At 44.7% G+C, this 12,500-nt stretch overlaps 1 protein-coding gene across 2 annotated transcripts in view; it reads left to right on the top strand.

Annotated features, from left to right (window-relative positions):
* Positions 1–12,500, top strand: part of bod1l1 (biorientation of chromosomes in cell division 1-like 1) — a 28,506-nt gene that overhangs the window by 11,519 nt on the left and 4,487 nt on the right. For both annotated transcript variants that reach the window (XM_077197595.1, XM_077197596.1), the window contains exons 9-15: positions 866–974; positions 4,391–4,445; positions 4,512–5,772; positions 7,461–7,522; positions 9,450–11,532; positions 11,616–11,671; positions 11,767–11,821. In XM_077197595.1, the coding sequence (XP_077053710.1) occupies positions 866–974; positions 4,391–4,445; positions 4,512–5,772; positions 7,461–7,522; positions 9,450–11,532; positions 11,616–11,671; positions 11,767–11,821 (3,681 nt within the window). The remainder of the gene's footprint in view (positions 1–865; positions 975–4,390; positions 4,446–4,511; positions 5,773–7,460; positions 7,523–9,449; positions 11,533–11,615; positions 11,672–11,766; positions 11,822–12,500) is intronic.

Raw genomic sequence — 12,500 nt, 5'->3', positions numbered from 1 at the left:
TAAACTCTTGATTACGACAGAACTCGCGATCACAGTTGGCTGACGCTGCTTTCGGGAAACACCGACTCGTTGAACTCTTGATTACGACAGAACTCTCGATCACAGTTGGCTGACGCTGCTTTCGGGAAACACAGACTCGTTAAACTCTTGATTACGACAGAACTCTCGATCACAGTTGGCTGACGCTGCTTTCGGGAAACACAGACTCGTTAAACTCTTGATTACGACAGAACTCGCGATCACAGTTGGCTGACGCTGCTTTCGGGAAACACAGACTCGTTGAACTCTTGATTACGACAGAACTCTCGATCACAGTTGGCTGACGCTGCTTTCGGGAAACACAGACTCGTTAAACTCTTGATTACGACAGAACTCGCGATCACAGTTCGCTGACGCTGCTTTCGGGAAACACCGACTCGTTGAACTCTTGATTACGACAGAACTCGCGATCACAGTTCGCTGACGCTGCTTTCGGGAAACACCGACTCGTTGAACTCTTGATTACGACAGAACTCGCGATCACAGTTGGCTGACGCTGCTTTCGGGAAACACCGACTCGTTGAACTCTTGATTACGACAGAACTCGCGATCACAGTTCGCTGACGCTGCTTTCGGGAAACACCGACTCGTTGAACTCTTGATTACGACAGAACTCGCGATCACAGTTGGCTGACGCTGCTTTCGGGAAACACCGACTCGTTGAACTCTTGATTACGACAGAACTCTCGATCACAGTTGGCTGACGCTGCTTTCGGGAAACACAGACTCGTTAAACTCTTGATTACGACAGAACTCTCGATCACAGTTGGCTGACGCTGCTTTCGGGAAACACACTCCTGATCTCTGACCTGATGTTCTCCCTCAGACCGTAAGAGACTGGCGGATCAGAGACCGAGAGCTAAAGAGGCGCGGAAGGAGAAGAAGTTCCTGGAGAAGAAGGTCGCTCTGAGCATCCAGAGGAAGAGAGACTCCAGGTCTGGGGGGTTCGACAACAATACAATTATTCTTATTTTAGAATAAGATTCTGAATTCCCAGAAACATTTCTTAAAAATGTTCTTGCAACAAAACTTCAAATTCTTGAAAGGAATTTTTAATAAATAGTTTAGATCAAATAAATCTTATTAGATTTTTTAAAAATCATTGTGAATAACCTCTTAAAGTTAGGATAACCTCCAATTCGTCTTAATTCCCCAAAGATGAGGTGTTTAATTAGTTTATTGGGTTGTTATATATAAAATATATTGGTCCCACTTTATATTAAGTGGCTATAGGTATTATGTACTTACATTGAAATTAATAATTTGATACAATGGACTTATTGTGTACATACATGTTTTTACATTGTACTAATAGTTTGAAAATACCTGCATGTAATTACAGCTGTAATTAATGTATGTAATTACATTTGTGATTACACTGTTGACCCTTCCCTTACACCATAACCCACCCTTAAACCTACCCATACCACCACACCTGACCCTAACCTTACCCGTATCACACACACCTGACCCTAACCTTACCCGTATCACACACACCTGACCCTAACCTTACCCGTATCACACACACCTGTCCCTAACCTTACCCGTATCACACACACCTGTCCCTAACCTCACCCGTATCACACACACCTGACCCTAACCTTACCCGTATCACACACACCTGACCCTAACCTTACCCGTATCACACACACCTGACCCTAACCTTACCCGTATCACACACACCTGACCCTAACCTTACCCGTATCACACACACCTGTCCCTAACCTTACCCGTATCACACACACCTGACCCTAACCTTACCCGTATCACACACACCTGACCCTAACCTTACCCGTATCACACACACCTGACCCTAACCTTACCCGTATCACACACACCTGACCCTAACCTTACCCGTATCACACACACCTGTCCCTAACCTTACCCGTATCACACACACCTGTCCCTAACCTTACCCGTATCACACACACCTGTCCCTAACCTTACCCGTATCACACACACCTGACCCTAACCTTACCCGTATCACACACACCTGTCCCTAACCTTACCCGTATCACACACACCTGACCCAACCTTACCCGTATCACACACACCTGACCCTAACCTTACCCGTATCACACACACCTGTCCCTAACCTTACCCGTATCACACACACCTGTCCCTAACCTTACCCGTATCACACACACCTGACCCTAACCTTACCCGTATCACACACACCTGTCCCTAACCTTACCCGTATCACACACACCTGACCCTAACCTTACCCGTATCACACACACCTGTCCCTAACCTTACCCGTATCACACACACCTGTCCCTAACCTTACCCGTATCACACACACCTGTCCCTAACCTTACCCGTATCACACACACCTGACCCTAACCTTACCCGTATCACACACACCTGTCCCTAACCTTACCCGTATCACACACACCTGACCCTAACCTTACCCGTATCACACACACCTGTCCCTTACCTTACCCGTATCACACACACCTGTCCCTAACCTTACCCGTATCACACACACCTGTCCCTAACCTTACCCGTATCACACACACCTGTCCCTTACCTTACCCGTATCACACACACCTGACCCTAACCTTACCCGTATCACACACACCTGACCCTAACCTTACCCGTATCACACACACCTGCCCCTAACCTTACCCGTATCACACACACCTGACCCTAACCTTACCCGTATCACACACACCTGTCCCTAACCTTACCCGTATCACACACACCTGACCCTAACCTTACCCGTATCACACACACCTGTCCCTAACCTTACCCGTATCACACCTCAATTGCAGCACAAGTGTTTTACAATACAACATCAACACAATAAGTACTTTGTACCACTTAATATAAAGTGGGACCAATATATTAAATATAAAGCATCACAACAGAACACCTGCTCCATATAATACACATTACGTATACTAGAGATGTGCAACGATTATTGATAATGTAAACAACGATCAGACTTTTTGCTTAAATGAGTCAAATAGGGACCTTGTTTTGGATTTTATAATTGACAATTTTTCCAAAGCACTTTTCTGCACACGTTAGTATAGTTTTTATTAATATTTTGAGTTCGATATTATTTTTATATTTTCTTTTATAATTTTAATATTACGTTTTTAGTGTTTTGTTTAATGTCAGTAACACTTTAACAATAAGGCTTAATTTCTTCAACACTTGTTAACATGAACTAACAATGAACAATACTTCTACAGCATTTATTAATCTTGGTAAACGTTAATCTCAACAATTACTAATACATTAAGATCAAAAGTTGTATCTCTTAACATTAGTTAGTGCACTGTGAACTAACGTGAACATTTTTATTAACCTTAACAAAAGTTAATAAATGCTGTAATGCTCATTGTTAGTTCAAGTTAGTTATTACATTTGTTAAAAAATATGACCTTATTGTGAAGTGTTAATAATATATTTTTAAATAATTTGTAGTTCATTTAATTCTTTATTTTACTATTTCAGCTAAACAAAGATGAGAAATGTTGCCTTGGCAAGTAGCTGAAAGAAAATGTTTTTCAGTTGATGCTAATAAAGACAGTGCAAATGATTGCAACAGATCTCTCCGTCTTGAGATAGTCTCATTAATTAACTAATTTATTAACTAAATAATGAATTAACTATTTAAAATATAAGCACTAAAAAACTTCATAATTATGACAACAATTCTGAGAAGTTGAAATTGTCATAATTTTGACTTAGTGTGTTATCATTTTGAATTGAATTGTCATAAATGTGGTGAAAATGGGCTTCCATAAATATCAGATAACATCAATTTTCTTAAGAAAACAAATGTTCCTAAGAAAATATCTGAGAATTTCCTAGGAATTGACTTTTTTGTCATCATTTTGAGTCTCATAATTTGAATTTTCATCTCATAATTATGACTTAGTACGTCATCATTTAGAATTTTGTCATCATTTTTTGCCCTTTGCGGTAAAAATGGGCTTCCATATTAAAACAGATTTTTCACAGATTCACGTTTTTGAAGTTTACATGGAGATGATAACGTTTTTCAAACAATGTTCACTGCTTGCACCTTGGAACCTTTCAGGGTTTGCGTTCTCGAGCTCCAAACACTGTTGTGCGGATGAGCCGGATCGCATTAAGGGTTTTCTGTTAAACCGGTGTCGTGTTAGCGGCCGCTAAGTTAATAACTAACGATCTTTGGAACGGAAGTGAATCAATCAAAACTAACTTTATCTGGACAATAACTTTATTCTAGATCTGCTTTAAAGCCGAAACAATCTCTGTTACTGTAATCTCCTGTTATCACTGTAAAGCTGCTTTAAAACTGTCTATATTGTTAAAAGCGCTGCATAAATGAAGGTGACTTGACTCTTTCTTTTAGAAAAGAGGACGACAGGAAGAAAAGTGACACTGAGGGGGATTCAGTCAACAAAGATGTAAGTTTCTCTCGTTCTCCAGATTTTTCTTTGTCTATCAGTCGTAGCATCTCTGTTTCTCTTCAGGTGAAGGCGGTGAGTCTGAAGTCAGTGCGACGACTGTCCGATCTGGACGAGCAGCGCAAGAAGAAAGCAGACGGCGAGGAGAAGCTGCCTGAGAAGAACCGCGTTCACTCCTTCATCTTGGATCTGGAGCTGGGAACCGAGGAACGCCAGAGGACGGCTGGGAAAACGGTTCGGAAAGAAAAGGAGCGCAAGGATAAAGAGAAGGAAAAAGAGCGCCCTGATGAACGACTCAAGCACAAACTCCGAAAGACCGGAGACGGAGACGGAGATGAGAAAGATGGAGGAACCGCGAGAGGAGCAGCTGATGAGAAGAAGGGGTCAAAGGTCAAGTCGGACCGGAAGAGTTCTGTCTCATCCCGAGAGGTCAAGACGCTTGTGACGGAAGCTGCGGATGAAGAGAACCTGAAGAAAGGAAAGAGCGAGAAGGAGAAAGCGAAGGTGAGCGGCAAGAGTCTCCGGCGTCTGGACTCTACCGGCTCCTCAGAGGAGAGGTCAGAGGTCGAGGCGGGGTCAGAGGTCAGCCGGAAGAAAGACAAGCACCCTAAAGAGGTCCTGAAGAGGTCAAGGAGTCATCCAGAGGGTAAACCGGGAGAGAAGCTCAAGGTGAGGTCGGAGAGGAAGGATTCGTCGTTGGACAAGAATCATTCGCAGAAATCAATCCCGGAAAATGAGGGCGACATGCGAAAAGTGGAGGCGGGGTCAAAGGTCAGATCCTTATCAGAGAAACACAGGACTAAATCCCAGAGTACTGCAGGAAAATCGGATAAAAAACCCGAAGCCAAGACTAAAACGGGAAAAGAGGAAAGGAAAACCTCAGAGGAGAAAGCGAAGTCAGCGAAGAAAACAACCGAGAAGTTCCCGAAGGATCCCGAGAGGATATCGGGAGCGAAGGAGGATTCGAGCGCGGGAGATCCCGAATCCGTGTCCAGCACCACAGTTCACCCGAACGACCCGTACGGTGCGCTGAGCGACGTCACTCCCGAATCCGAGGATGAGGGCGTGTCCGCCGCAGAGCCCCGCCCCCTGAGCGCTGAAGCCGACGCCCTCCTGAGCCTGATGGACGTGTGCTCCTCCGCCTCGGAGCGCCGGGAGACCGAAGCGGATCTGAAGATGAAGGAGGCGGCGCTGACGCTGCTCTCCATGGACCCCGATCTCGCGCGCTCCTCGAGTCTCGTCTCGGAGTCTCCGGGCGACGGGAACACACTCCCTGCAGGCGCTGGAAGTGTGTCGGGTTACGCGGTGAACGAGTCCCAGGATGCAGGTAGTGTATCCATTACCATAATAGATTGTTGTTAATGTTAACCTCCATCCTTCCCTCGCACTTTGTAACACAACTTTCCCTCACGGGTCAAAATTACCCGAAGCCCTAAAATTATACTTTTTTTTTTTTTTTTTCAGAAAGCTTATTTAATTTAATTTTGCTCTCATATTTCAATTTCAACCACAAAACTCCTTGAACCACAAATACACCAAAAAAATTGAATGGATCAATTTTTGGTAACGCTTCCTTTTTCAGTCCTGTTCCCCATGTACATACTATGTACTTATTATAGTAATTACAATAATTGGGTAATAACTAGGTACTAACCCTGAACCTACCCCTAAACCTTAACCCATGTACTTACCTTATATTACCCAGTACTTTCTTAGGTAAGTACACGTAAGTTAACGCACTGTAAATGGAAGCGTTAGCCAATTTTTTTGGTGTATTCGTGGTTCAAGTGTGACAAATGTCCTAGGGTCTTGGACACTCCATTTTTTTTTTTAAAGGGCACCTATTATGGCATTTAAAATGTTCCTAATATTGTTCTGGGAGTCCCCAACAACAGTTTTACATGCATGCAATGACAACAAACACTTTTGTTGTCTTATAATATGCATTTATTTTTACCTGATTTGCTCACCGACTCCCAAATGATTCGTTCAACGAGTCATTTTTCCAAACTCCTCCTTTGCGTGACGCTAATCTGCGTTATTGGTCAGATGAACCAATCAGTTATTGTTTGCGTCAGCCCAACGCATAAACGTATTGATAAAGCACTGTTGTACTACAAGGTATTGCTCTATTCTTTATGACAACTCCAATAACAACAACAAACATTTCACATATTTCAAAATAAAATTGACAATTGGAGACCTAGAAGCTGCGCTGAGCGTAACTTACACAACACATACAAATATTGAGCATGCTACAAAACACATAAAAGCAACAATTATTAATAATACTTACAGGTTGTGATTCGGAGGAGGAAGCTGATCCAAATAAAACTGGTACTGAACCTTCCTTCTGTATCATCCGACTCGCGAATCCACACTTGAAAGCATTTATGTTTGTAAAGCGATCGTCATTAAAATTATGCGAACAGCACAAGGTTCGCCCCATACTTGTGTGGTATAGTTGTATATATGAACTGTAGACATTTAGTCTTCAAATGCTCCTCCCTGGGCAGTGCAAAAGGGTCGCTTTTGATTCGCACTTCAGAACACAGCGTCTTGTGGTCGACATGACGTTTTCAAGTTTTCCCTGGTGTCTGCGTGCGCAATGAGTGGGCGTATCTTATTCAAATAACTCGAGGTGACGTCATCTAGATAGAGAAAAAGCATCGTTCATCTATCGATTCATATCAGCGACTCAGAGTCGACTCTTACTTTTGAGAGACAATAACTTTGTATACGGTGAACTTTCATATTTAAAACTTTGCAGGATGTTTTCGTTCACTAAGATCTATGTTACACAAGAAAATAAAAAAGGTAATTTTGAAAATTCCATAATAGGTGCCCTTTAAATTAAAAATGACCTGAGGGAAGCGTGAGGGTAAATCATGCTCTTTTCAAAATATCTAGTTCTCGTTTTTTTGTCAGTATCGCACACTCTAACACACACAAACACGTGCATCATCATATGCATGTGAATAATAAGAGCTCATAATAACTGATTTCATCTTCTAGCTGCGTCTGCCGCCACAGTGGAGCCCATGGATACGGAGCCCCTGCAGGAAGTGACATCAGAGGTGAGCTCATGACGTCATATCCTCTACAGTCTCAGATTGTTTGGCTTAACGGCACAGAACCGATCTCTGCTGCTTATTGGCTTAGAACAATCATGAGGTTTTGCTTTAGTTATACATACATGTATTGGGTTTTTCGTTCATGAAATCATTCTTCATGTTGAAGCAGCAGTGCTTCATATGCTCACGCTGTTTTACATTTACTTTTAAATCATTAAGCAGACGCTTTTATCCAAAGCGACTTACAAACGAGGAGAACAATAGAAGCAATCCGACCAACAAGAGGGCAACAAGTGCTGTAACCAGTCTCAGTTAAGGGCCATTCACACCAAGAATGATAATAACTATAAAGATAACTATATTTGCGTCCACACCAACAAACGATAACGGTCTGTTTATTCTAAGGTTTCAAAGTGTGTACAACGTCATTGAACATGTTTTTACTGTTCTTGTTGCATTTACACGGCTTTAGCAAGCAGAGGATCAGCATGCTGTGTTTCGAGTGTAGCCAGTGTAATGATCTGATAATCTGCAGTGAATTTAGCTGACGTAGTCAATATAGTGGATTAAAAACAACACAGCAAGTTCAAAGCAAGCAAGACAATGTTGTGGAAACGAGCGCTGGATACCTGAGGTAATCCTTCTCACCGTTTATTCAGAGGGTATGAACGATTGTTTTCCATATTCATTTTCTTGAAAAGGGGCTCGACTGTCAAACAGTGGTGGATCAACTTCTCCGCAATACCGTTTGCTGTTTTAAATGCGCAAAGCCCTTTAATTCGAGTGGATTCTGATTGGCTGTCAGTGTTTGATCGTTCAACAGCTGAAAAAAAAATTGTTCTGAAAGTGATTCCAACGATATCGTTCCTCATATCTCTATCGTTACAGTTGTGGTGTGAACTCTTTATCGTTATCTTTATAGTTATCCTCCTTGGTGTGAACTGGCCTTTAGCAGTACACATAGCAAGGGTTTTTTGTTTTGTTTTTAAATCAGAAAAACAAACAAATAAAATAGAAAAGTAAGTGCTGGTATTAATTGGTCAGGTGCTGACGAAAAAGATATGTCTTTAGACATTTTTTGAAAATGGCTTTGAATTCGATGCGAGCGGCTATTGGCAGCCAGTGTAAACTGATGAAGAGAGGAGTGACGTGGGCTTTCTTCGGCTCGTTGAAGACCACCCTGGATCAGTTGCAAAGGCTCGATAGTACATGCCGGAAGGCCCGCTAAGAAAGCATTACAATAGTCCAGTCTGGAGAGAACGAGAGCTGGGAGAAGGAGTTGTGTGTCCTGCTCTGATACGAAGGGTCTAATCTTCCTAATGTTGTATAAAGCAAATCTGCAGGACCGTGCCGTTGTAGTAAAATGGTTTTTGAAGTCGGGATGGACATTTTTAAAAAGCACTGAGCCCTGAGGCACTCCACTAGCTAGATGATCACAGTGATGGGAAAAGCCATGTTTCTGAATGTAAGATCCTAGTGATGACATGTAGTGGGGCAAAGAGTGTCTGTAGCACTGTTAGTGTCCAGTCCTGAAAACGAAAAAGAGTGGAGGAAGTGAGGATGAAACCATAGAGGATAGGCGAGAAGGAGAGAGTGAGCCTAGGTTACACCAAAAGTGATCTGCGGAGGAGTGCGTGTTGTGTCATGAGTCAGTTTGAGGTTAAAGTGATGAGGAAGTGGTCTGAGGTGTGCAATGGAGTAATTTAAGTGTTGTCCGTGCAGCAGTAGCGCGTGTAGACAAGGTCCCATTGGTTACCTGATTGGCAACAAAGAACGTGATCGCGCTGTTCGCCTCTGCTCTCTTTTACTTTGGAGATGAGTCGTTTGGCATGTAAAACAAGCCTAATTTACCAGATTCATCCTGTGGGTTTTTCCTATTGCTGGAGTGTCTGTATATATCTTCTGTAATGTGTTGGTGCTTTTCTTTCAGGTGGGGGATGAGGAGACAGATGAAAGAGACAAAGAGAGAGACTCAGAAATACATACAGCAGATGCATATGAGCCGATGCAGACGCTCACTGCAGATGTTAATGAGTCCACGCAGACGCTCACTGTAGACGCAGCTGAGCCAACGCAGACGCTCACTGCAAACGCAGCTCAGCCAACGCAGACCCTCATTGCAGACACAGCTCAGCCAACGCAGACGCTCACTGCAGACGCTGCTCAGCCAACGCAGACCCTCACTGCAGACGCAGCTGAACCAACGCAGACCCTCACTGCAGACGCAGCTGAACCAACCCAGACCCTCACTGCAAACGCAGCTGAACCAACGCAGACGCTCACTGCAGACGCAGCTGAGCCAATGCAGACGCTCACTGCAGAAGCAGCTGAGCCAACACAGACCCTCACTGAAGTTGCAGCTGAACCAACACAGACCCTCACTGAAGTCGCAGCTGAACCAACACAGACGCTTACTGCAGACGCAGCTGAGCCAACGCAGACCCTCACTGAAGTCGCAGCTGAGCCAACGCAGACGCTCACCGCAGAAGCAGCTGAGACAACACAGACGCTCACTGCAGACGCAGCTGAGCCAATGCAGACCCTCACTGAAGTCGCAGCTGAACCAACTCAGACGCTCACTGCAGACGCAGCTGCGCCAATGCAGACCCTCACTGCAGACGCAGCTGAGCCAATGCAGACCCTCACTGCAGACGCAGCTGAGCCAATGCAGACCCTCACTGCAGACGCAGCTGAGCCAATGCAGACTCTCACTGAAGTCGCAGCTGAGCCAAAGCAGACCCTCACTGCAGACACAACCGAGTCCACACAGACTATCGCTGAAGTCGCAGCTGAGCCAACGCAGACCCTTACTGAAGTCACAGCTGAGCCAACGCAGACCCTCACTGCAGACGCTGCTGAACCAACGCAGACCCTCACTGTAGATGCAGCTGAATCCACCTTGACTGTCACTGCAGATGCAGCTGAGCAGACGCAGACTTTGGCTGAAGATGCTTCCGATCCCATGCAGACGATCATTACAGACACTCCTGAGACGGTACAAACCCTCAGTGCAGACATGGCTGAGTCCCCTGCGCAGACCCTTACTGCAGACGCAGCTGAATCAATGGCAACATTCACTGCAGATGTTGCAGAGCCTGCGCAGCCCCTCACTGCAGACACAAAGGAGACCAATACAGATGAGCCTGTGCCGACCCTCATAGAAAAAACAGCAAAACTTGCGTCGACATTCTCCGCAGACGCAGCTGAGCCCGCACAGACCCACAGTGCATACACAGCAGAGCCTGCGCATATGCTTACAGCAGATACAGTGGAGCCTGCGCAGACCCTTGCTTCAGACACAGAGACAGATGCAAACGAGCCCATGCTGACTCATTCAGTAGACACAGTTGAGCCTACGCAGACAGTCACCACAGATGCAGTTGAGCCTACGCAGACAGTCACCACAGATGCAGTTGAGCCTACGCAGACAGTCACCACAGATGCAGTTGAGCCTACGCAGACAGTCACCACAGATGCAGTTGAGCCTACGCAGACAGTCACCACAGATGCAGTTGAGCCTGCGCAGACAGTAGCTGAGCCTACGCAGACAGTCAACACAGATGCAGTTGAGCCTGCGCAGACAGTAGCTGAGCCTGCGCAGACAGTCACCACAGATGCAGTTGAGCCTGTGCAGACAGTAGCTGAGCCTGCGCAGACAGTCACCACAGATGCAGTTGAGCCTGCGCAGACAGTCACCACAGATGCAGTTGAGCCTGCGCAGACAGTCACCACAGATGCTGTTGAGCTAGCGCAGACAGTCACCACAGATGCAGTTGAGCCTGCGCAGACAGTACCTGAGCCAGCGCAGACAGTCACCACAGATGCAGTTGAGCCTGCGCAGACAGTCACCACAGATGCTGTTGAGCCAGCGCAGACAGTAGCTGAGCCTGCGCAGACAGTGACCACAGATGCAGTTGAGCCTGCGCAGACAGTCACCACAGATGCTGTTGAGCCAGCGCAGACCGACTCTACAGACGCAGCTGTGCCTGCGCAGACAGACTCTACAGACACAGGTTAGTGACAGTGATGATTATGAGTGTGTGATTCTGATTATGAGTGGGTGATTATCTCAGTGTAACCCGTGCATCTGATGCAGGCAGCGCATCTGTCTCAGACGAGCAGGAACAGAAGTCGTCAGACGCCTCTGAGACGGTAACGAATCAGAATCCTTTCATCAGCAGATATTATGCAGGTAATCATGCTCATGCCATTAATAGTCATTAATGCTCATGACTTTGTCTGATCAGGTGGAGCAAACAGAGAGCGGCACACGGAGAGGACGATCATCTGCTCAGAGGGCAGGTGTGTGTGTGTGTGTGTGTGTGTGTGTGTGTGTGTGTGTGTGTGTGTGTGTGTGTGTTAATGTAAAATAACACAGGGCTCCAGACTGCAACCAAATTTGGACCAAGTTCTCTGTTATAAACTATAGAGTTGAAGGACTAGGTTGTCCTTCAAAGATCGTCCCCATTTATAAAACCAAAAGTTTCAAGATGTCGGAAAATATTTAAAAATAAAAAAAGATTAAATTACCATTGTAACCAGTAGGTGGCTGCAGAGGACGATTACTGGCTTATTAGTCATTTTAACTCCCTAATATAGATTCTATCTAGATATTATGAATGATAATAATTAAAATTGATTTGATCTACACCTCAAATTAAGCTCATTGCTTTATTGTCATCCCCACAGTGCTACCAAATACTTCCTGCAGGTGTTAGTCTGGAGCCTGCGAACCATACATAAAATGGCACATTGTAATCTCTGTATATTAAGTTTATTTATTACCAAAGCAATTGGTAAATGCAACAGGACATTTCTGAATGGTTAGTTGATGAATTTCTGAAGCTTATGTGTCATTATCTTCTAGTCGTTGATTTGCATATTCTGTCATGATAATCTATAAATCATGTTCACGGGGCGGGTTTATGTAAATTTTAGGGTTTGTGATGTGACTAATGTCGTGTAGTAGTCCTTAAACTAT

The sequence above is a fragment of the Siphateles boraxobius genome, unplaced genomic scaffold (genome assembly GCF_051911475.1).
Source record: "Siphateles boraxobius isolate OS27281-9 unplaced genomic scaffold, OSU_SipBor_1 40, whole genome shotgun sequence".
NCBI classification, from domain to species: domain Eukaryota; kingdom Metazoa; phylum Chordata; class Actinopteri; order Cypriniformes; family Leuciscidae; genus Siphateles; species Siphateles boraxobius.
This window is presented reverse-complemented; position numbering and strand designations above follow the sequence as displayed.